At 35.7% G+C, this 26,763-nt stretch overlaps 1 protein-coding gene across 13 annotated transcripts in view; it reads right to left on the minus strand.

Moving 5' to 3' along the window:
- QKI (QKI, KH domain containing RNA binding) overlaps positions 1-26,763 on the minus strand; it is a 157,808-nt gene that overhangs the window by 54,305 nt on the left and 76,740 nt on the right. For 9 of the 13 annotated variants that reach the window (XR_004749863.1, XM_035323007.1, XM_035323013.1 and 6 more), the window contains one exon: positions 19,155-19,205. The exons of the other annotated variants lie outside the window; for them this stretch is intronic. Coding sequence is in view for 8 of the 9 variants with exons in the window: in XM_035323007.1 (XP_035178898.1) it covers positions 19,155-19,205 (51 nt within the window). In the remaining variant the exon portion in view is untranslated. The remainder of the gene's footprint in view (positions 1-19,154; positions 19,206-26,763) is intronic. 13 annotated transcript variants of the gene reach the window in all.

Genomic DNA, 26,763 nt, shown 5'->3' on the forward strand with positions numbered 1-26,763 from the left:
TCTGTTCTGAAACTTTAAGGATAACTACAAAACAAATGGGCTTTCTGACCACCTTTCCCAACCAAAGAAATAAGAACACAAAGTACTACAGAAATATGGTTGCTACCAGTATTTGGAGCATTCTGTGGGTTTAATAAATAGAACATACTTGTGGTTAGGCAACCTAATGTTTTCAAAAAAAAGTTAAACAGACGTGATATACAGAAAGCTCAGCTGAATCTCTCCAAAGGATGTAAAGACTGATTCTTCTTCAGTGGCAAGAACTGCTTTTCAATACTCATGCAGAAAAGGTTCAAAAACATTAAAGACAACATCAAAAAGGAAATACATATACTGGATGAAGGGCAGAGACAAGGAAGAAATGGGAAGGCTGCTTTAATACCGTCCACAGAAGACCACAGAACAAGTCACCGTTACACAGGTAATCTGTAACGGCATTAACAATCCCAAAGATAAATCTTAGCAGCAATTTTAGAGGAAGGGAGGCCACACTGAACATTTTTTTTTTTTAAAGAAATACTTTGAACAGCAGATATCAATGTAATTAAGTTACATTTTCAACTATCAATTCCTTCAGAAATAATTAATGCAACCCAATAGAAACTTTCCAACTCCATTTTTATTAAACAGGTGATAGAGCTAGCTAAATTTAAATACAACAATATTTAAAATGTAATAAAATGTGTAAAAACTTTGGAAAAAAAAAAAACAAAAACAGAACTTTAGAAAAAAGAGAAAGGTTTATTATGGCAACATCTGAATCCAAATAAAGCTACCCCCCCCTCCCCCAACAGATTTATTTAAAACCACTGAATTAGAGTTAAAATACCAGAAATTAAAAAAAAAGTCTCCTGCTTGTAAGACAAATAAATATTTGTGGCTTAACCACAATTCACATCTAAAAAAAAACAAAATAAAGCTAGTGATGTTAATTGTAAATATGTCCTTTACCCTAAGTTTCATTAAAATTCCTCCAGGAAATCAGAAAGATTTAATACCAGCAAATACATGAAGTACTTTATATTCATAAATACCTGAAGGAGCACTGTTCCTTAGAATGTTCTATCTTTAATTCATCTGCTTTAAGTCTGAAATGTTTTGTGGAATAGACAAGGATAAAAATGGAAAATCATGAGAGGAGTATGGAGAATTTATGTAAAAAATCTGTACTTTGGAGAAAATTTCTTTTCATTATTCTCCCTGTAACACGTGTACGTATACACAAGTTCCCTTTATCATCAGCCACCGTGATTTTTTTTATTTATTTTAGGAACAACCTTTCTGATTATCTTAGAAATGTTATCCCAAGTAACTTCCTAAACAATGGTAGCTATAAAATGTTTGTGAACTTCAGAAGCTGAAAAATGAATATGAGAAAAATAACCCTCATTTATAAAACAGATCCTGACACAAAGTGCAGGTGAGTTTTAAGTTCCCTGCTGTAATTTAATTTCTGAAGGAACTATCTACCGCTAGGCATTCACAGCCTACTTCACTCAATCATGAACAAATCTCCACTATTAGTAAACTATTTTTTTTTAATCTGAAGCAGAAGGGAGTTATTTTATTTTAAAATTGTGACAAGCTATATTCATACGAGTTATTTTGTTAAAATTACGATTAATTAGATAAGGTTCCTAAACCAGCAGAAGGCACAGCAAAGAACATTCTGCTCTCTTCTTGCACCGACAGCTAGTGAGCTGACAAAGAGTGGGAAAGGTATAGGTTTACTAACATAAATTTGTGATAACCTGCACAACCATAACACCTCAGAGCAAGATGGAGAAATGACAAGGAGAATTATCCCCACGTAAAACAGCTGGTTTTGTTCCTAAAAAAGAGGGGATATCTAAATGCAGTTTTAGCTACCTACGGCATGATCAATGCAATACTTGTAGACAACGGGGCAAGAAAGGGGCCTGCTGCGCTCCAGTGATTTCTTTTACAATGAAAATAGCACAATGCAAAGTCTCACTACTTGTCAGCAAAGAAAAATAAAACATATTGTTCCAGTGCATGTATGCCTGACTTGTAACTTTTAGAATAAACAAAAAATACTTTAATACATAATAGGAAGTAGACTGCCTCTCTGTGATTTGGTATTGGAGAACTTCAGATTAAGAACAGCTCAAATATTGATGCTGTACTTCAAATTATTCCATTGTGGCATGAGTAGTTTTCTGTCATTGTAGTGTTGGGTTTATTTAGTTTTTAAAAAGTTGTATCTAAAATAATACACAGATTATACTGTAGGTCACATATTTGCAAGACTTGCACGCCCCATGATTTATTCTTAGGTGTAACACACACTTTTAGGTCAATAATCACATGCACTATCAGGTCAGACCTCACAACACAGTCACACAGCTACTAGTAGATGACAACTGAACTCGTGTATGACAGTTACTGCTCCTTTACTATGATCTTAAAGTGTTCTAATATACTAATAAAAGCCTTGCTGCTGTGGAGAGTACAATTTCTTAAGTCAAATGGTGAGACTGAAAGAAAGTTTAAGGAGAATGGAAGTCCATACAATGTATTTTGAAAAAAACAGTCAAAAAAAAAGGAACATTCAGGAACAGGCTTCTAATTTCTTCTGTCTCAACACACTTTGACTTTGAGTCCTTCTACTGCTCCAATTCTGTTCAACAAGTTGCTTTCCTAGTGGGTTAATTGTTTTGCAAATGTCTGTCATTTGCTTTGTTAGAAGTCTAGTGTACAGTTACACAAATGGTTGGGGGGGTTCTTTGTATGTTTCTTTAAAAAAAGAAAAAAACAGTAACAAAAACAAAACACCACCACCACAGGAAATTCAGATATACACTAAGTCATTAATTCCAACAGAAAGTCAGATCCAAAATGCATTGCTGGGCTAGGTTCACAGGAGAAGAGAGAACCTGCAGTTAAGAGCTGCAACATTTTATGCTACCTTACTCTCCTTTTAAACCCTGAAGAGATGTGGGAAAATACATTTTCTCTGAAGTAAAACAATTACTTAAATTAAGCTAGTTGCCTTTATGCAACTAGTCTTAAAAACATCATTTCCCAGTCCAGTAAAGGCTGAACAGGTCAACTGAGTATTATTTGGAAGTCTGCTTGGAAGGTGGTTCTCTTAAAACTCATAAAATATGGTCTGAGACTTTAAGGGTTATTTTGAATTCGGTTCTGAAATTGTTTTGGGTGAGAAAGTGATGAAATAGCTATCAGGAGGAAATGACTAGGAGATGCTCACTGTGAAACTTTTCTAGAAAGCGTCATGATTTTCATTACGGTGTTTAATTTTCTTCATAGAGGAACAATACATTGCTGTGTTTTGGGTTTTTGAGGAAAATCGGGGTGTTATCACCGCTATGTTTCAGCTGTTGCAGAGCCCTGCTCACACAGAGCCCAGGACTCTGCTCCTGGTGCTGCCCTGCCAGCCAGGAGGCTGGGGGTGCGCCAGGAGCTGGGGGGGGACATGGCCAGGACAGCCTGGGCTGGCCAGAGGGATGTCCCATGTCATGGGGCACCGTGCTCAGCTGGGGCAAAGGAGGAGGAAGGGGGGATGTTGGGACTATAGCATTTGTGCTCCCGAGGAGCTGCTCGGTGTGCTGAGCCCTGCTGGCCTGGGAGCGGCTGAACCCCTGCCTGCTGATGGGAAGCAAGCAGCGAGGGGATCCCTTGCTTGGCTTTGCTTGTGCGCCTGGCTGTTGGTCCACCTGGTGAACTGTCCTCCTCTCAACCCATGAGTTACTGCACTTTTATCTTTCCACTTCTCTCCCCCATCTCTTCTGGGGACAGTGACTGTGGGCTGGGCAGTGCTGAGCTGCCTGATAAGGTTAAACCACAACAGAAGGAAATTGGAAATGGTGGCTATCTTGAACTGAATTGCAGCTAAGACAAACCCAGTAACTTGAAGCAACAGAATGGCTGAGGTCAGAAGGGATACCTGGCAATCACCCTGTCCAACACCCTGCTCAGGGCAGGGTCAACTAGAGCATGTTGCTGAGGGCCACGTTTTGAGCATCTCCAAGGTTGGAGACTCCACAGCCTCTCCAGACAACCTGTTCAAATGTTTGACATCTAGTCATGTTTAAAAAAAAAAAAAAAGCCTTTTTTTCTTCTCATGTTTAAATAGAACTTTTCTGTATTTCAGTCTGTGCCCATTGCCTCTCATCCTTCAGCAGCACTACCAAGTGATTCAGCCATGTTGCCAGGTCTGCCCAGAGTAAAAAAGAGTAATAGGAATTGCCTTGAGAGTTACTTTGGGCCAAAACACATCCGTTAGCACAGCAGGAAGGGTACATACATGGAAGAAAGAAATAGCACCAAGAAAACCAGAAAACCTGAATAAAAGGCTGAGGGAAAATAAATTCAATTACATATACTCAAAACTGCATAATGTACACAAGAAGTAATTTACAGCGTGAAGTTCTGCTGCATCCCTGAAATTGTTTATGTAAGAATTATACAGGAAAAATTGAGATAGAAAAGATGCAGGAAATTAGAGAATAAAATGATTTATGCCACAAGCTTGGGGAACAACAGCATTAGAAGAGCTTAATTACAACCAAACTATCTTGTCTGCCTAATTAAAGAACATTAAGAGTAATATAACTGGCAGATGAAATTTCACTGTGTTCCTTGTCTGGCAGAAATTTCAGTATCCTTAAATATGGCCTAATTCTGTAAACAGATTTTGTTTTCCTTCTGTTGCCTGTGAGTATACACTCATTATCCTCAGGGTACCTGTACACAATAATGGACTTAAAGAAACTGTTCAATATTTAACTTACTATTAAGGTCATTGGGTCAAGTAGTTTAAAAAAAATATCTTTCTACAACTCCTTGAAATTTCATTCCACAAAAAATCATAAAAGAGAAAAGGTTAGAGGTTTTGTTCTGGGGGAGCAGAGGAGGATTTTGTTGTTGTTATGCTTTGATTTTTTTTGTTGTTGTTGTTAAGGAGATAAAAAGCAAGCAGAGGATGAATCTGATTTGCATCTAAACAGCCAAGCTTTAATATTAAAAATGAAGTCCTTCTCCCTGTTGATTTCCATCCTGTTTTCCATAAACCTCACCTTTACAACAGTAATTCCAAGTCATGGCCTATTCTTCCTGGATCCCAATACTTCAAGGCCATTTATACTCGTATCTTCCTATCCCATCCCAAAGCTTCTTTCTTAATACCTCTGCTATTGACTTGACCAAAAAAAGTGACCACAGATAAGAAGCTAACTGTAAACTAAGCAAAACAGATGACTGAAAACTTGTTATATCCCTTCCCTCAACCAGGGTTAATAATTTAGGCCTCTCCTCTACCTAGCCAATAGTTTTCACAAAACTTTAAACCCAAAAGAAAGAAAAGTCTGTCAAGCCTGACTGAAATTGTTCAAGAGATTCAAAATCATGAAAGGGGAAAATATAAGAAAGAGGAAAAATGAGAAAGAAGGCCCCAAATCACAAAATATTTTCATGAAGCACATTTTAAAAACTCAACTGTTTCTCACAACAAATGCCTAAAGTATTGCCCACCAACTAAAAAGAAATTGACTAATTTTAAAAAAATAAACTAATGAAGTAGAATCCTGTCATTTCCAGCTGTTAAAATGACATTAAAGAAAACTGAAAAACTGAAAACAAGTACTTTTCCAGTATCTGTTTATAAACAGGCAGGGATATATTAAACAACAACAAAATAATGCAATGGGATCAGAACAGAAAAAAAAGTTTTCCACAGGGATTATTTTTCTTTCATTTTAGAAAGCTATGGCCCATAGCATTAAAGAAGTACAACTCCCATTCTATGCACTTTTTCCAATATAATTCATACAAATTCCAGCACTGTTGGTCATTAGAAAATCCAAACACAGCTCAGTAGCAAAGGCTTTTTAAATAAATAAAACCACTGGCACAGGGGAATGTTGAGAATGTACCTCAGTATCCTCGCTTATCCTGAAGCAATAGATTATTGGATGGTGAAAACAGAATTTAATTACAAGAAGCTGCTCTCCCTACTGACTTACAAAAAAGAATATGAAAAAACTAAGCACAATTGAAGAATTTTTGCATGCAATGTCAAATTGAATGCTAAAATTAAAAGGCATCAGAATAGCATTATTCTTTTAAACCATGCAAGGTTTAATTCAGTGACATTCTAAGAAGTTTAATTACAATTATTCTAAGATGTAAAGATCAGTCCAATCACTCAGCCACTTCTCACAGTTGAGTAGAGGTGGTAAGATGTGGAGAGAAGTTTAGCTATCTAGTACAACTACCACAAGGTGTTTTGCCTAATAAATTATGCGATAGGTACGTTACAACTGACAGTAGTTCTAGAGGAAGGTTTTTGTTCCATAATGAAAACTTTCACAAATACATGTTTTAAAAATAACTGGAAAAACAGAAAAAGAAATTGTGCGAACGTACAAAAATGTTAACATGTTGACTTAAAGCAATTTTAAAACAAAAGTTAAATTAACATAATAGTGACAAATCAGTAAGCTCCTTCATTTTAAGAGGATTCTAGTCTTGTTTCTAGTTTTCGTATTTTTAAGAGTTAATATGCATTATAGCCGTGCAACAATGTTAGGTTTAAATTAATGAGTCATTCAGCAGAGTAACACTGTTCAGCCACTCAGTACCGATTACGCATTATTTAATGAGCTTTTGTCAACACAGTCAAACTGGTAAAACCAAGCCAGAGCAATGTAAGAATAATTTCTTTCCTAACCTACTCATTACTCCCAACCCTTCGCAGTCCACATGACTTGTTGATCTCATGTTGTCCAACACTGTAATATTTTTTTCTGCCAACCTCATATACAGCACTTCATTTTTGGAGCTTTTCTTAAAGAGATCATTGAAAACGAACATTCAGAAGACAGATGGTTTCTGTAACATTATGCAAGGAATAAATATGTAGAAGTGAAGAAGGATAAATACTTAGAAGCATCAGATATAAAAGTCACTCCATGTCAGCTGATATGTATTCATGAGAGCTCTAGCCTGTGCAAAACAAAAATCATTTATGTCATCTACTGTTGCCTTACGTCTTTCTGTGACCAATCTAACATCTTCAAAAGGTTCACTCCCCTTACTCTCTTGCTCCCTCCACTGGGGCTGGCCCCAGCACCATGCCAAAGAGCCAAGCCAACATGCTCCCACTTCCCCCACCATTTTCTGTTGGACAATTAAGTTGAGTAATATCATTAGGGACTAGGCTACTGAGAGTCAACAGGGAGGTGGAAGATGAGGGAGCATACTTTGAACACTTAAAGTGCGACTTAAAGACTGGCTCACCATTCTCATGAAACTATTCCACGTGAAAACTCATTACATGTAAGCCCACGTAATACTCGTACCTTTATTATTTGACATGAAGCAACTTGTTCATACACGTAAAAGCAAGGTATTAAATGCTAGCATGTAATAATAGTTGTATTTACAAATGTGGAGGTCCACCTAATAGCTTTTCTCTTTCTCCTCTGATTTTGTCAGTAAATCTGAGTAAATCTTGATAGGACTGGTGAACAAAAAATACCCTAAAAAAACAACACCCCACTCCAAACCTGTATAAACATGTGTATTTGTATGATATACTCCTGACATTAATATTTCAGTCAAGTTGTTACTTTAGAAGATGCCTGCATATGAAATCAGCACTTAGGTTTTCATCAGATGAAACTCCAAGCCAGCCCTGCAGAAAACCAGTTGAAAATGATGCACTAATTACAGTATCTGTTTGAACAACAGAAGTAATTTTTATAACACGAAGCATCCGAACTCACTGATTGTCCTAACCCCTGCTGATAAACTGCTTTAATTGTGCAGTTACAGTCAGGCAAATTAACATAGACTTTTGCTCCTACTGAGTTTCTAATGATGGCAGTTCAAAAGCAGAAAGCTGCTGAAAAATGTAACAAAAGAAATACTGAAGGAGGAACACCTGGCCAGGGAAAACAGTAACTTACTTCATGTCTAAAAATTCTGATGGAAGCTCTCTCATATAGAAGCAAAAGATTATTTGCTTAAATGAATGCAGTCACTTACTCACTGTTAACTTGAATGGCAGACAAGTTAGTATTATTATGTCTTTAACTATCCATCATTCTTCTATAGCAGGCTCCCTTCAAGACAATTCTGGATTAAAAATCAGGTATCTTCCATCTCATTAAACTAGCCAGTATCTGTCAAACACCGTTAAAGGCCATTACCTAAAAAATATTCTAAGTATTTAAAAAAAAAAATAGAACAATGGCATAAAACAACCTAATATTTAAATTCATGGAACAGGATTCTGTCCTAGGTCTCTCTGAGACCCGACACAGACATGGTACTCAGCAAAATTCAAACCAAGTGCACTCCTCAAGTTCAGATCTGCTCTGCAATCAAACTGGTTCCTACATGCACAGGATACCACATTGGATCTTTTTTAAGCTGTGGCTTCACACAACTGAGCCGCTCCAGTAACGACTATCTGCCAACCAGAAAGGAAGCCTTGATGACCAAGCCAGCACTCTCCAACCACTGCTGCTCTGCATCTTTCTAGCTGTACAAGAACTGCTCGAGCTAGAAAACTTCCTGTTCCAAAGGGTAACCTGCTGTGAAACAGGCAACAAGTGCATTCTTCAGTATATTCTTCTTACATGTTTGTCTCAGAAGTTGTGCTGCTGTGAAGAACAACAGCAAGGATCTGTGGAACGAGCTGTACTGTCGAGTGCAACAGAAGCTCTTGATAGAACCGAAGCCTGTTATGATGTTAGGATTATTAATTTAATTATTAACATTAACTTAGGATACAGTTTTCATGACAGCTTAGCCAATCTAAAATCAAGACATCAATGAAAAAAGCATGAGCCAAAAAAAAAAAAAAAAAGCATGAGCCTTTTCCCTTTATTTCACAGATATGAAACCACCTCCTCCAACCACTCACTTATCTTAAGATGCTGAAACGATGGTGAGTGTCAGGCCGTAATGATATGGCCATTATAATCCAGGAAAAACATTAGGAAAAAGAAACAGATGTGTCCCCTTACAACTGACTTTGTTTTCTTTTCCTTATGCTTGCCCAAGCTTTTATATTAAAATATAGTACATATAAAATATAAATATAAAATATAAATATAAAATATAAAAATAAAATATAAAAATAAAATATAAAAATAAAATATAAATATAAAATATAAATATAAAATATAAATATAAAATATAAATATAAAATACAGTAGCCACTGTGAGATCGGTCACCTCCCTAGCCCATCAAATTGTGCAGCCTCACCAATACGGGCACTTACCAACTATATAGTGGGTAGGTGTATGAAACAAATCCACAGACATGTTACACACAGAATCAGTGTCAAAACAACAAACTCCAAAACCAGTGTTACAACTGGCACTTTGCATTGAAGATCTGTCTATGCCTTTGTATCCTAACGTTGACACCTCCCACATCTCTTGCAAGCAGGGTAGCAAATTGGTAAAAGTAGCATATCAGATAGCTGTAGCTTATAAAACTGAAGCTGAAACACTCTTGTTCCTTATTCAGATACTATCAAGAATATATATTTCACTTAAAAGTTGGAGAAAATTGCAATGGATGTAAGGATTCTACCTTGAAGCTGTAGCTAGTTTTTATACATTTAAGTAGTAGAGTTAGTGACTCACACAGTCCTGTCATTAGAGAGGAGTCACTTGGTTCATTGTTTTACAGTCTTGTTAATAGGCCTCGAAGAATATACATCACACAAACAGCAGTTTAAAATTCAAAGGAGTACAGTAAACACGCAGAGTTTTTCTAATCAGTAAGGGTTAGTATAGAGTGATACGCCTGTCTTTCTTTTTCATACGCAAGTCATATGCGAAGGACCATTACTTCAGCAAACAATCCAACTGGATTATCTTAAGATAAAACTGCAAACACCACCAAGACCAACTCCCCAAAAGAGACTTACTTATGACCATAATCTTATTCTAGAAATACGGAATCTCCATGCACATCCTTACTCTGATTTTTAAGACATTGCAGCTTTCAATCTAATGTGAAATAAGGCTGATGGACAGCAACAGGCTAATAGCAATTTTTAATAGTACTCATTGCACTTTTGTCTCCTCTGTATTGAAAAGATGGAAAAAAAATTAGTTTCTTTACCCAAATCATTTATGACCTCTCTTGTCAGGCTTTTTGTCCAATCTCTGCCCTCAACAAGAGACCACTTTATGTATGAGGAAAACAAGGATGAACCCTTTCCATTCCACTTCAAAAGTGAGTGAAATAACTAAATATAAAAATTTTCTTTCAACATTAATAATTAATTTGGGTAAGTAACATACATTTGAAACCTTCAATATTCAATGATTTAATTTTCCTTCCTAAGTCACTGATCTAAATTCCAAAACAAGGCATCTGCCTTCAGGACTTCAAGGCACTAGCAGGTATTCTGTTTTCACAGAAGCATTCTCTAGCTTTTATTGCTCAAATTTTTATTTTTCTCCATAAAACGAGCTCTGTTGCATTAATAGAATTTTTGTTTTTAGGTTTTGCCCTGATTTCAAACTACTATGTTTTCTTACTTTTGTCTGAAACACATAAGAGCTATATATAGAAGCATATGTTTTAACTTAAGAATGGATACAGTTAACATTATCTTGAAATTGTGTTCTTGAAAATAATCTGAATTATTTTGAATTGATTTCTGGTTTTGATGATGAAAGTAAGAAGTTTGGTATGCACACATATCCTCAGGGATATTGAAGAATTTAGCAAGAATTTCACACACAAAACGCATATAGCATAAACACAATGCTTGCATGTATGTGTTAAAGAGAGGAATGCAGTTGTTGATACTAATATTTAAAATTACCATGAATTTAAAATTACCATGAAGTAGCAAACTTAGCCTAGTCAGAGGAGTGTTTTATTTTCTCAATAATTGACAGGATGTTAAAAACAAAAGACAATATATCCAAAAATATAAGTTTTCATGAAGTAGTTATTCCCCTTACATCCCAAGAAGTTATTTCTTAAAGCAGTATCAGCATATAATAATAAATATACTTTTAAAGTATATTAAGATTCTTACAATTCTCAATTTTTACTTAAGCATTCCTCTAGTTGCATTACATTTTAATTAATGATTGTATTTCTGCTCAGGAAGGTGACTAGCACACCAAGGCATACCCTTGCTATGGTGGATTTTCTTATTAGGGCTACTGTTCAGTTTCTATCTTCATTTTTAAACATATTTTGGAGTACTATCGCCACTATGTTCCTGAAAAGGCTCATTAGAAGCCCTGTACAAAATAAGTAAACAGTAAACTTCAATTTAGGTAGATTCAAGCATCAAACTATCACACTAATTTCTGCTTAACTATAATTTATGTCTCTGTATTCTACCACAAAACTTAACAAGGTGCCTAAAACTCTGCTGAAGTGCATACCGGAAAGCAATATAGTATTAATTAAACTGAAAGTCTGATACCTGTCTTCCACCTGGGGATCTCAAACCAGAAGAGTTGAAAATGTTAACACCCAAAAGGATCTAATCTGACATCACTTTTCAAAACAAACTCAAGGCATAGCAACTTTAAGAAAACTGCTTCAAGAAAGAAGTTGCAGCTCCACAAACATACTGTAACAGTGCAGTGGTTGGAACACTTGTCCAGGAAGTGACAATCCAGATCCAGAGCTCCTCTTTTGCCAAAAAAATACATGCTGCTGTTCCAGGCGTGCCCTGACCTCATGCCAAAGACAGGTTGGGCAAGGCACTGTCCACTTGATCTGTTAGGAAGGAAGGCAGATTGCTGCCCATGAGATTTAAAAAACAGTAAAATACAGAGTGCTAGAGGCATCTCTAGCCCAGAGATCAAGGAAGAGACCAGGAGATGGGTTCCCATTTTGTTTTAACCTAGGACCAGAGGCTTTTTACAATTCTGAATGAGTGGTTAAAAATGTATAAATAGCACTTTGAGAAGCTGGATGTCCAATTTCAAGGTGAGCTGCTTGGTTTTCCCTTATCCACTCGTGTATCTTTTAATTTCATCTGTGCAATGACCACAAAGGTGGAAAGTGCTTTCTTAGCCTATGGATTACCCATTTGAGAACTTAGAGGAAATAGCAGAGCTATTTCATGTTTCTGAGTAACTGTTCTATCGTTTAAACACAAGTTCTACCACTACCTCAGCTGGATAAAAAAATACCAATTCATTGCTTTCTCTTTCTTCTGGTCTACACAGTATAGTACTTCTGAGTATTTCTTTGGAGATTGTTTTGGATCGTTAAGAAGGGAAGAAAACAACCCTTCTGTACTGCAATTTGGACCGCCATTTACAGCTACTGAATCTTCAATGGTGCGATCAATGTAGCACTACTCACTAGCACCAGTAAAAGCAAAAAATATATATATACAAAACAAATGATATTTTGTATTCAATCGAGACCATGATCAGCTCTTACATTGTCAGTATAATTTTACATTTTCAAAATACGCCTTCCTCTTTTGAAGCACTATCGTGTAACTTTCATTAAAAATAACTACCACAGATAATTGTGGCATCTGTCTTTACTGAACTTCAACCATTTTTTTTTTCTCTAATCCATGTTTTATTTCCTCTGTCTTGCTTAGCTTTGATTGCTGATTTGCATAGCAAATCTGGTCAATGCATGAATACTCTCCTCCTCAATAATTTGAGCTCAGTGCTAAATTGATCAGTTTCTCCATTAAGCTCATCCTCACACAAACACCCTAGAGCTCCAGCTCTTTTGTGACAGCTTCACACAGAAACAATGTTGATCAAACCATGAGGGTCAAGAAATAACAAAACAGAACTTTGCTTTCTTCAGGTGCTAGTCCTGAATAGTCAAAGCAAGAATTCCATCAATTTTTCACTCATTTATGTCAAAAGACTAAGAAACAGATGAAGCAACATTATTTTATGTCATTTTTTTTAAAATTAGGAATGACTGATTTTCTTCTACTTCAAACTGAATTTACAGCACTGTTAAAGGGAGAAAGAAATATAAAAAGAAAAAATGTATTAGCCAATTGACCTTTCGAAGCTATGACAATAAATAGAGCTGCTTACACCCACCATTTTAATGCTAACATGCCTACATCTCTGCTTCCATAATCCCGATTTGTCTGTCACTTACAGAATCCAGTGACTCAGCCTCTGCTTGAAAATCCAACCCGAAATCCAACCCATTTGGCTATTTGTCTTCTATTGGTTCCTCAAAGATGAGGCATAGAAGACATTAATTGAAAAACACTGAGAAATCTTATTCATCTCCTAATACCTGCTAGTATCTCTAGTATCAGTAGGGAATCCTCTGCAGAAACCTTGGTGAAGGGCTTAAGGGATTATAATATGCAGACTATGTTATAAAATGACAAGACAGTCATGTCAAACCCTCATTTACTTGAGTAACAAAATAATTATGCACTTCTAGAAAAGAGAACTGCTCCTACCCACATTCTCATGCTGTTAACATTTACAGTAATACCTGATTGCTAAGCCTCCTTAATAACTTTCCAGGAACTTCTTAACTTTTAGCAAGAAAAGTAAAATTTTGCTCACTCCAGATCTTTGCACAAAGGTATACAAGAATGTTGCTACAGAACATTTTTAACAGAAATTCAGACTGGGCATGTTAATACAACCTCAGTGTGCCAAGAAAATTGAAGAGTACCACCTCTTAACCCTCAATATAATAGAAAAGTTTCAGATATGGTTATAAAATTGCAGAGAACTACTTTCAGAATGGAAAAAAAAAAATCAAAAGGAAAACTTTTCTCTTGACTTCTGTTCAAGACAATAAAAAAGTTACCTTATTTTTAAAATCAGAAGACTTGTAATGAACAATTTTATACCAACATGTTGCTTATTTTACTAATTTTAGGAGCCAAAACAACTAGATATTAGTTTCCAACAGCTTTCTGAGCCATAAAGAAACTGTTCATGCTCTGTGAAGTTTAAAAAATGCAAAAAGATGAAACAAACATTCCTTAAGGAAAAATGGGGTACCAGTTTTGATACGATTACATCTATCATTTTTCTTATTTCAATTCTTGGGATGAATCTGCCCTAAAGAATTCCTCAAAGATGTGTAATGGAGCAGGTGGCTGAATCACTCCTGCTTCCAACAGGGATGGCAAGAAGATTCTCAAGCATCTAGACAGCTAAATTGTATCCTGAATAATTAGATTCAAATCGCCTCTGATGCCAACAAGGAAACATGGTGCTAACCGTACATCACTTTTGTAAGATGTTCCTTAAATGAATATTGTGAACTTCAGATGCAGGGTCTGTGCGTATGAACTTGAACACTGATCTTTTGTAGTGAAGCTGATAAAAAACTTTTCTAAATATCAACTTTTAATACCAACTATTTTGATCGCCCTCCCCCCCACCTTTTTTTTTTAATGTTTTGTTGTTTTCTTCTGTGGAAGGGTTTCTTCCCTCTTCTTTGTACTAGCAAAAGCTCTAAGCCCTTCCAGGGCCAGTTCGACACAGCAGCAAACTACTGCTGTCAGATTAAGTTTCTGCCTGTTTAGCAAGCTGAACTGGCTCAGTGACACATCCCAGAAGCAGCAGACTGAACACAAAGGAGGGCACAGGAATATCCCCTTGTGGGAAGCTGCCAGCTGTCAGTCACACCTTCAGCAGAGACACAGTCTGCCTGCAGCAGGAGGCAGCAAGCCATTTGCAACAGGCAGGAGGATGAGGGAGCCCCATGCTCTCCCAGACATAATATTCTCTAGATGTGCTGGGCTCAAATATTGCTCAAGTCAAATGCTATTTTGCATACGTTGCTACTTACATGCCAAGTAATCTGAAAGCTCAGTTTCCATTCACCTCATCTTAAGCAAACAAAGCAATCAAAATTTTCATTGACAAATATTGCATCTCAGTTGCTCACCTGAGAAATTAACATCCCATTTATTAAAAAAAAAAAAAAAAAAAAAGCCATTCACGGTATAGTGATGAACTTCAAGGGAAAGGTCATTTGTACAAAAAGATCCTAATAAGCAACTTTAATTCTGTCATCTTCTAATTTGTGTTTACAATCCTAACACTTCTTTAAAAATGTACACAGGGAACATCAGCTGGGCTTCACTATTCCCATTTCCTTATCCATCATAGAGCAGCATTAATACTGCCTTATTATGCAATACTTAAAAAAAAAAATTGTAATCACTTAGGAGTGCTTTGTACTAACAGAATGATAATAATTAACATGCCACTCAGTTATTCATGCTCTCACATTTCTTCACACAGTGATTTCTTCTGCAGTACTAAGTTCTGGAATTTTCACATTTAAAGAAACATTACAAGAATGCCTTGCATTTTGGACTAGATAAGGGTGAGACCAGAAGTGATGCTCAGAGTTAATTCTGCACTCAGCTGCCCTCATGAAACGATTGCAGATGGGCTTTATCTTAATGACAAGGTACTGCTGAGCAGATTACTGGCCATGGTTCTCATCCCACTGCTTAAATAGTGGCTTGCTTTGAGGAACGCCTGACTTTTTCTTTTTCTTCTTCTTCACAAAAATGGGTCTTTTGGAGAAGAAAAACAGTCAAATTGGTTGACTGATGTTACAAACTCATTTTCCATAGAATACTGCTGTTAAACAAACACTATGTTACATCCTGAGTAAGTTCACCTGATGTTAATAAGTGTACTGTGCTGTCCAAACAGGGTAAGAGGTTCCTTACAGTTAAAGTCAACTTAAGAGCTAAACTTCAGAGTCACTTTAACCCATTTGTATACTAATTGATTTGCTCTGCATCTAGAAACTCACTCAATAATTAAAATGTTCTCAACAAAATTAGTTTTACATTTAAGCTGTTTTTCTGAGTTTCTTGTTGTTTTTTAAGGAATGGGCTGTGTGAGCTTTGTATTGTCTGCTTTAGATTTGTATTACGGTAATGCTGTTAAGCAGTGGATAAATACTGCATAATGCTGTTGTCCATAATTTATTCTACTTTTTCATCAAGAGGGACCCACAGTCAGTTCAGTATTACAATGCTAAGTGGAACAAAGCACAAAGCATTTTATATAACATTTCTAAATGCTATATGAAGAGGTACTGTTCAGAAAAAAATTAACATACTTAATATTAACTCTAAACTTGCATTTTATCACTATTTTTTCTTTTTTAAAAAAAATTAGAAAGTTTATTCTAGAAGTAAAATAATCTTAGTGATTATACAAGTCTGTATTTAAATAATTTTGGTTCTTAAACAGTTTACTCTCTCCTCATGAGATAGTTTCACTCTTTTCATTAACAAATAAACAAATAACCAGGTCAAGACAATTGGAAAAAAAATAAAATACTAATGGAAATTAAATCACAGCTAATTGCTATTAGAACAATGAAATTTCAGTGTGACAAAGAAAACAGAAGACTCCCCAAATCTGTCACCAAGTACAGGATTAACAGTAAGTATTAACTTAATGAATTAAAGTTGATTCCTTGAAATAAATCAGAACTACTAGATCAAATGATCTCAACACACAAACACGGGAACTGAAGGGAGACAAGAACCACACAGAACATCATTACAGTACAAAGCCATAAAAATAAAAGCAAATCCTTGATGAGTTAACCAAGTGCAAAGGCACTTAAAGGGAACAATTTTTAATAGATTCCAGAGCATCATCAGAAATAGGCACTAATTTATTACAAAAATAAAGTAACTGCTTCTACTCTTCTGAAATTAAGTTTCAAATGCATCTTCTATTTTGTCAGAATATCCATTTATACATGCTTACCTGCCTCCAACAAAAAAAAGCCCCTAAGTTTAATAGTTTAAATTAATATACCACTGAATGACAAAAGCCTGTAGTAAGACAAAGGCCAGGAAGAATAAGACATCATGTACATGCTTTTTTGTGTTCTACAAAGGTTTCATCCATCTTAGAAAGTAACACAGTATAGTGTATGAATTGAACACAAACATAACCACACACTCCGCTCTCATCCTGGAGAGTTAAAAGAAAGGTGGCTTCCCTCATTCTAAACATTTCCTCCTCATCAGGAAAGCACAAGCACAATCCCTTTAATCAAAATGCAATTCAGTAACAGACAACACAATCACAGATTTTCTGCCAACTGACAGGTGCCGACCTCCTACTTACTAACCACAGAGAAATCCTTTTCCCCTTCTCTCCTTTTTCAAACTGGCACTGTTATTAATTTGACTACACTTTTGGGTCAATACAGCTTATTAAGAAGCAAAAACTACTACTAATCGTTATTAATCATTATTATTTCAGTCAATTTAGGAAGCTACAATAGCTAACCAAGGTGCTAGCTAAGCACTGAAGCAATGCAAGGAAGAGTTGACTATCCACTCTCAGTGGCAGCAAGCAGTGAAACCAGATTAGCTATCCCACTGAACCATGCTCCCAGGTTAGCAGAACTGATCTAGCTTTTCCTGTCCTTACTGTAGCCCTGTAACATGCAACAGCACATTTCCCACCCCCCCCACTGCTCAAGGCAAATTGAGCAAAACTGCCCCAAATAGACAATCTCCTATTGTTATGAAAATATGCAAATTTTGTATTTTTGTTGATGAATAAAGAAGAGGAAAGTCCAAAAAATAATTAGTTTGCTAACCAAGTTTGAAGTTTCTTTACAAAGCATTCAAAGAAGTGAGGTAAAAATGAAGTGTCAGCATGCCCCTTGTCATTAATATCCTCCATGAGACAATTGTATGCTGCCAACAAATTTAAAACATCCTTAAGTATAAACTATTACATTTTGATCTTTGCACTGAATTATGACTGAAGAGTTCAGACATCACAAATGAACTACTGCCAAATAGGAAGAAGATGCTGAAAACATAGAAAATTTCCAGCCCTTCCCCCAGAACAGCTCTGATATTTCAGAGAACTAAAACCCAAGCATAGAGCTCCAGAACTTTGCCTCCTAGTTCTCAATAAGCATCCATTTAGTATGACTCATGGTCAGAAAGTTCTGTTGTGTTTCAAATGTCTGCATTCAAGTAAGAAAACTGAACCCAGCAAAACTTTCATTAGTGGTGTACAGAATACATTTCAAGCCTGTATGTTCCATATTTTGCATGTCCAAAAAGTGATTTGGGTACCCCAGAACGTTGATTATCTCAAGATATTAAAAACAACAGCTACGCAACATACCATGCCAGAGTCACCCAACTCAACTAATTCAAAAGCAACGTGAATTTGAAGACTTTGCCTAGAAGTGTGCAGCTCCTCAACCGTTTAAGCTATTTTAAGTCAGTGTTGCTGGTCCCACCTTGACACTCCCTAGTGCTTGTGATCCAGTTCACAGAACTCAAAAACGACAGGAAAATTTCCCAGCTTTAGTATTCTGCTGGTTTAGCACCAAAGCATCTCATGATAGTCATTTACATCACCAGTTAACTGTCACTTGGGAGAAAATATTCCTAGCCGGGACTGTGCAAGCAGCACTGGACAGAAAGTATCAACTGAAAATTGTCCTAAGAGCAGTACTAGAACTGACATACTTGAAGGAGTCAAATTTTCTGATGAGCACTAGCACTCAGAGGCTGACTGTTTTTTAATATGTCAGCAATACAGTTGCATAGTTCCTGAACCTCCAATGCAACCTTCAGAAAGGAACAAAAAACCTGCTTTAAGAGCAAAAGCAATACCTTCAAGAGACACTTAACATAAGGTCTCAGAAATGTCCCCAGCATAGAAATAATTACAGGTTTACCAAGTGCATAAGAGATTGTTGAATTTATTTAAGTGAGAATTCTGAAGAGCTGATTTGAACACCAGCAGTTGGAGGTAGCAATATTAGCCACTGATTTATAATTTTTTCCCTTTAAAGAAAATCACTGTGAGGAACTGCCCGAAACAATTCACATTTTGAAGATTAGTGAAGTTTTTTTTCTTTGGAACCTATTATCATAAAAAAACTTAGTAATACAAACTGGTGTATTTTTACACCAGCTAGGTATTACATAGCGTGTAACTGAAGTGAAATCTGTCAATAAGCAATAAAAGGTTAAATCTATTTTACCTTGCACCAAGAATACAAGGCAAATTTATCATCTGGTGAAGGGAGGGTTGAAATTCTTTTTCACCCAGGGTCTCCTCAAGTTGTAGTTGACTTGCACAAACTTATTGGAATGTTTACAGTAAGTAAAACATTTACTTGCCTCTACCTCCATAACTGCTGGATCATGGTTGTCTCTGCTCTTAAAGGAGACCTGAAAAGCAAAAAAAAATTGGGCATGTGCCCTATTTTGCTTCTTTAAGATGTTTAATAGAGGCATGAAAGGCTGGGATTAGCGTTTTTATTTTATCCTGTGACGGATACATTTTATTCCTTCTTGTTTACACTTGAGACTGATATCCCAAGAAACCATGATAAGCTGTAATACAACCTAGTTAAGCAAAAACAATGCAAAATTCAACAGAAGGTAAGTCACAGAAGAAAGAGCTTCAGTCTTCCCCCTTCCCAGCCCTCCTAGTCCCTTGAAATCCTACTTCATTTGAGCAACCAGTAACTCTGGAAAGGGATTGTGTTAAATACTACTGGACAGAGACCACTGGTGATTTGCACACTATTTTGATGAACTAACATCACAAGTGCTATGAAAAAATAAGTTATTCCCCCTAGAAATTCAATTGAGATAGAGCTTAAATTTATAAGATAAAAAGCAATCAGAGAAAAAAAAAGTTCAAGTCATTTTCAGGGCCTCTTTATGTTGTGAAACAGCAAAATAAGCACAAACACAATTTTTAAAGTGCTTTGCAGAGAGAAAAAAAATAGAAAGAATGAAAAAACCAAGCCATGAACCAGCTAACCACTAAAGGCAGCCCAACACATCTATCTTATCCACTATTAGTATGGCTGTAAAATACAGCTTGTACATATGCTACAATGATATAGTTACCATAAAAGCTGCAACCATTTTTCTAAAAAATAGTGGATTTCACCTGATAGCAAGATACTAAATTTGTAAAATAATAATTATTATTATTCATGCCACATGCAAATAAGCATATTCTAATACTCGTCACTGTTGAGACAGCCATCATAGCTAAAGGTGAGAAGGCAGGGAGAAGGGATTGGAGAAAGTTGAGGGACAAGCCTTTTTTCTTTGAGCTTGTCTACATTAACATGTACGATGTGTTATCACACTGCAGAAAGGTACAGGTATCAATACTCTTTAAAACAGATGCATCCTAACTTTTCTCAAAAGCAGCTTTTCTTAGAAGTAAAAACTTACATGGTTGTAGGTACTTTTACATGTTTTATTCATTCAAAACAGAGGATCACATAAAGAGAAACAACACCACAGATTTAATTCAAAAATAGTTTAAGCCCCTTCCATTCCTTCTATCCACTCATCAGCTACATTATTTCAGTGTATGAGAGGGGAAAGGCATGAAGTCCAATTTTTGTTTTAAGTAGGGAAGGTAATAACATTGCTTATGAAAAACTTGTAATCACCAAGAAGGATGCCTAAAAGTATGAAACATAATACATCTAAGTACATTAAAATACATACTTAAAATCCAGTTATAGGTTATGCTGTCTTTAACTTATTTCAGTTTGATAAACTACCCTCAACCACTGTTGGGTTGTAGTCAATGTCTGAAGCTAAATCAAATCCATGAACTTGCTGAAGCTCCTCATCTTGATGTACATGGAATGTGATCTTGCTGAACTGCTTTAGAATTAGTCAGCCTCATCATCTTTCTCTGACAAAAGCTTATTTTATTTTGATATACTCAGATTAGAGCACCTGGTGACAGAAGATACTGTTCTGTAAACACTGCTTTCAGGAACAGCACTGATGTACATGATTTGCTAAGACAGCGTGCCTTCCAAACAAGAGCTAGCAAAAGAGCTGGGTGTCTTTACCCTAGGGTCTGTTCCCCAACTTAACTCTGTGTAATAGCAACAAAAATTACAATTCTCCAGCCACAACAAGCTGCAAGTCCCAACTAAAACAGTACGATCACTGAATGAAATCTCTACAGCGGAGTTTTTTTTTTGTTTTTTTTTTAATTTTGGTTTTATTTTAACAGAAAGATGAACTATAAGCAGAGGATGGAACTCTGCTTAACAGTGTGTCATCCTCTTCAATTGTGTATTATTTGACAGAAGTTAAGTAAAGATAATTTGAATTTAACTCTGATTCAATGACACATGTATTTCAACACCTACTATGCAACCAACTTTAAAAAAGCATACTGTATTCTTTTTAAGATTACCAAACAAACCAGTGACATCAAAATATCCTACCTTTTTTAGTAATGTTTTCAATACCCCGTTTACTGTGCAACAGCTCCTACCCATGCAGCTATTTATCTCAATAACCCCCTTAAGCAACTATTTCACACAAAGCATTAAACACAGAGGAACGAAAAAAATGAAAAGCTACAGGAGCTATAAGGCTACTCCTGACTGATAAAACATTCCCTCAGCCAATTGATCCAGATGGAAGTCTGTCTAAGATCAGTTTCAATGCTCTACCTATACAGCTTTTCTCACAGTAATCTAGAATAAACTTCTCTTATGCTATAACTTACAAACAATACCTAGACCACATACTCGAATTCTTGCTACAAAACCATACAATCTCATACGGAAAAAAGCCTTTACTAAGAACGTTCAGAAAATTCAAGAAAAAAACAGACATTTTTCCTGTTAATAGAGTATGTTTTAACCATTTAATAAACTACAGTAAGAGTCCATGAGAGGCAAAACAAAGTTTTAAGTATGTGTTCAGCTACATGCATGTACGTATTTGCTCCCTGTACCACCCCCAAACCCTACTGTGCGGGTAGGGCTAAGATATCTTACTTTTGTAAACAGGTCATCATCCTTCTCTTCATGTGGATGAAGAGCTCTGAAATGGCAATAAAATTTTAGCCACTAAACTGACCATAGATAGCGTACAAATGCTTAATACACCACCATTCAAGCTCCTGAAAGAAATGGATATAATGCAGTTGTAATGTATGCCACGTAAAAAATAGGCACAGCAGATTTTCTAAAAAGAAGTTGAAAGAGATGTACAGGATAAGATACACAGATAAATCAATGGATGAACAAAGAACCCACAAAAAAAGCTGTCATCTTTGAGACGTCTCAAAGCAAGATGAGAAATGTTTTATGAAATGGTTAAAGTGCGGTATCATGTCCAGTAAATATAAAATTGGATCGTGTTTCTAATTTGGGAATGAAGGAAGAATCAAATCAGTTAAGCCACAGAACTATTGTCATGTTATTCGAATAGCTGAAAACCAACCCTGGATTACTGTCTTATATCACACAAAAACTTACTGTGTAAAGGCCAACTCATGGTGTGGATTTGCAAATTGGCTGGAAAGGCTAAGAACACTTTCCTAACTCTTGCCAGCATGAACGAACCTTGGAGGTGAACATGAATTTACAGGGTCAATCAATGCTGCTTGCTGAAGAATCACAACAGTCAGCCAGGCATGACTTACTTTTAACAAGCCTTGAAGAAAAAGAGAGAAGACTGTGTGTGTAAAAATACTGTCTAGATCTCTGTATCTCTTCAACAGCCATCCTTATATCCAAATTACAATTAGGAGAGCACAGGAAATCCACTGGCTAGAAGAGTTGTGGCATCAATGCAAAATATTCAGATATGCAAACAATAATTCATTGAAACAAAAAAGTGCAGAACAGCAAATGCACTATTTTCTTTTGATCTTTTCAAGCAAGTTGTTACATTGTAAGTTATAATTTATTTGTAAATTTGTTAAGTAGTTACTTATTAAGTCATTATTTTTCTCTGCCTTTTCCTGTGAAAAGTGATTTCAGTTTTACAGTACTGAAGACTTCTGGCTGCATCTCTACTTTACTTGTGTCCACAGACAGTAAGAGAATACAAGAAGCTCATCTCACAAAGATTAATCATTAGCCGTGAAATTAAGTTTTTACCTGGGCACTTAAATATATAAGCTGTTTTAACAACTTTCTCTAGCATAATACATCATGCAGGATAACTTACCTATTAGAGTTCTAAAACACTTCCCATTTTAGACAGGAGATGGTATCTTCAGAGTTAAGAATTGGTACAACATACTAACTCTTGAATCTGATAAACAATTAGTACTTAAAAATTTTACTACACACAGATTCAAAAACACAGGCATGCAAACAGGTTTCCCAATATACATACATGTAAGACACAGGAACACAATTTTAACACCTTTCCTCAAACTAAGAAGTGAAGTTTGCACTGTATATATTCCCTGAGAGTCTAAAGAACAGCTGAAGTAATACTGAATAAGCACATCTGAAAGTCCAGGCACAGAAATAATTGGTACACAACTTCTGTGTAAGCTTATTATTTGTACAATTCAAGTGCTTCCCTTGAGGAATAAGGGAATAAGCATTTCTGTGGTATGTAGACATAACCACACAGTCCTGTTCAAGAAGACATCCTAGGATACCGTAGATTTTGGAAGCTTTGTATGTCCTAACGTTCATCCCCACCTCCAAGTAATTACATAGCTCTCACCACTGTAACTACTGTACCTTCTGATATGAAGACAGAGTGAAGAGACTGGAATTCAGAGAATTGGTGAAATATCTAGCTTGATACATATGAAAATGACTTTTCTCACTTGTGGAAAGCAAGAAACTGTTTATTATTACACAAAATGTATTTGTAAAAATCACATATAATCAGCATTTATTATAAATACATTTACGGAGGAAAAAAATACCTTCTCCTACCGCTGTCACTATTTTGTGAAGACAACACATCATTCTCACCTGATCTCTCAGGTCTGGTCTCATCTATCTGATCAAACTTCCTGCAGAATTTCATTCCTGATGGCTATTAGATTGGGCTTCCTTTTTGTCTTTAAAATCCATGAAGATGAATTTGTTGCACAGCTGAGTATACCTTAATTTTTTCCTTAAAACAACCAAAAACCTCCAAAAAACATGTTAAGCCTACCTAAACTAAGAAGTTTTTCCAAACTCAATTCTTAAGGCCACTAACAAGATGTATAACAAAAGCCCAGTACTCTGATCAGTAAGGCTTGTTTTTGAATGTTGTTCTTAAATCCAGGCAACAGCTACTATAGAAAACCTAATCCAGAACGACCAAAGCAATACAACTTAATATACGAATATTCTACTCAATTAAATTTCGGGTTCTCTGAGCATACATGGAGTCAAACCATACTAGAGCCCCAGAATTTTAGGTTGATTCTCACCAATAAACTATTTTAATTTTAGCATATCAAAGTATATGCATAAAGGGTAGGAAACACTCTACAAAGCAAAGTGCAGGAAAAAAACAAATTGAACGTAACTGTAGAATTGTTACACATTTCATTAGTGTACGCTTCCTTGATGTACAGGAAGACTGATAGTCTTGGTGATTTATAAAAAAAAATAATGATAAATTCAGTGTTCTATTTGACTACTGAAATTTTATTCAGTACCTATTACAGTTATCACTCTTTTATACCTAATCTTAACTACAACTAAATATTTTTCCAATTTCAAAGTCTTTGACTAGAAAGAATCATTAGGATGATCTAATCTGGCCTCCAATACATCATAGGCCATTACTTTTCAACAGAAAAAGAACCGTTCTGACAGTAATCAGTGCAAATTGGTTTAGAGCATTGCCAAGGTCATCATAACTTGATTCAGTTAATACATGTAATTAAAGTTTGTTTCTAGATGGATTCTTCACATTTTCTTGAAGGTAATTCCAAATCACCCAAAAGCCGACCTTAAAAAATCGTTAGGTTTGAGGCACAAACTTTTAGTTGTAAATTCTTTTTTTTTTTTCGTAAGTTTTGAATTTTTACCCCTAAAGAACAACATTTTTGTCTTGACTGTCAGCTGTCCAAATGGTTGAGAAAAGGGGAAGAGAACATTAATATCACCGCTATGTTAAGATCTTACATAGTTGTGCCCAGAAAATCCTCAGCACAGAGAATACCTCAAATACAAGATGCATACAGGTACATTGTTATGTACCTAAAAGGTACATGTACAAATGTGAGACACACACCAATCGTAAATAAGTTATTGTTCAGATTTTCAGTGTTTTAGTTGATTTTACATAGGCAGAATCCAAGCCTGCAAAAAACTACAATTCATTGGTACATTTACAATAAAAACAAGTTTTATGACATGTTTTCAGCAGCACTGTTTTCATCAAGGAGGAGAAGGTGTGTTTAATAGTTATACATTGCAAACAACAAGTACCGTCAATTCAGGTTATGGTGGCAGGAGGAGATGAGAGGTCTGAATTTTCCTCACGTTGTACATAAATTCTGTGACCAGGATGCTTAACAAACAGTATTATTCTAGAGGGCTACTCGAAGAGGAAGCCATTTCACAGCTTTTAGATTTTTCATGTCCTGAAACTTCTTAAGAAGAAATTTTAGTTTCTTCAAAAGTTAGAGATTTTGCTACTCGAATACAAGATTTTTATCCAAGTTAAAATGAAATTCAGGAATATTGGATGGGGTGGGTACAGAAAATTATTTGTACAATTTAGATAGCAATCTTCAAATGCAAAAAGAGTTAGTAGACTTCAAAATGAGAAGTTCAATTCAGTCTTAGAAGCCTAGTGTCTGTTTCAGTTAATTCTAGGTTTAAAATTCATTGACAGCCTTCTTTGTCCAATAATGGAAACATAATTCACTAAGTTTGCATAAGCAAAATTATTAGGATCCCAAAGAGAAGCAGTGTGTATAACGGCCTTAAAAACTGACAGAGAAACAGCACTCTACGACAGTTAGATATACAGAAATTCATCTCAAAAAAGACTGCAAATCCTAGAAAGAACGGCACGCTCAGGCAAAAAGGATCTAGGAAAGGCAATTGTTGAAGTCAAAAGAAGTTTCTTTACTTTCCCCCATTTGGAAACTACAGATAATTGCAACGCAGTAATTTTCCTCTCTGCAAAAACAGATGGATGTAGAGATTATAAAATAATACTGTAGATTAATGCCTATTCAAAACTGAATATAGCAACATTAGTTTGAAACTTTTTAGATTGAAGTAGGAAATCTCACTAAAAACACATGAAATATTTCCCCCCAAAATAAAATTTGAATGTATAATCTTAACTCCAGTATCAGGAAAATGCACAGAAAACATTGGAAAATTATTTCCAAGTGACCAAAGACATTGGAATGTAATCTGAACAATTTAAAGAGAAAGATCAGATAGTCCTATTATTTTCTTTACAGCGAATAAAAACTACAATGTCCATTTAAGATAATTTCGGAAGAACATACTCTTTAACTTCATCTGAAGTTAGGACTTGACACTACATACAAGAAAATTTAAGCTAACCTTAAGAAACTAGCTTTGATATTAGAAAGACTATCTGTGACTGGACAGTGTGGGTTGCAATGCTCACCTAAGAAGTGAAACTACCTTTCAGCAAGCATATCTGATCATAGGAAGCTATCTAATCACTGCAGAACCTAATCCTACATGGATGAGCTCACTCAGTCATATTGCTGCACTGCAACACTAAGAAATAATTTCATTAATCTAAATGCATCTCAAATTCACATTCCACTTTTTTTTTTACAGTGCAGAAAACGGAAATTGGAAAAACAGTTAATGAAATGGCCAGAGATCATTCCACTTCAAATGTCAGATTATAAAATACCTTATCATATTTTTCTTTAATGCTTATCACCTTTTACTTAGTATGAAAGTAGAGTTGGGTAGAGGAGGGAAGTCTACATTTATTGACCTTATGAATTACCTGAGGAAAGTACATTCCA

This window comes from Oxyura jamaicensis, chromosome 3 (assembly GCF_011077185.1).
Source record: "Oxyura jamaicensis isolate SHBP4307 breed ruddy duck chromosome 3, BPBGC_Ojam_1.0, whole genome shotgun sequence".
Classification (NCBI taxonomy): Eukaryota; Metazoa; Chordata; class Aves; order Anseriformes; family Anatidae; genus Oxyura; species Oxyura jamaicensis.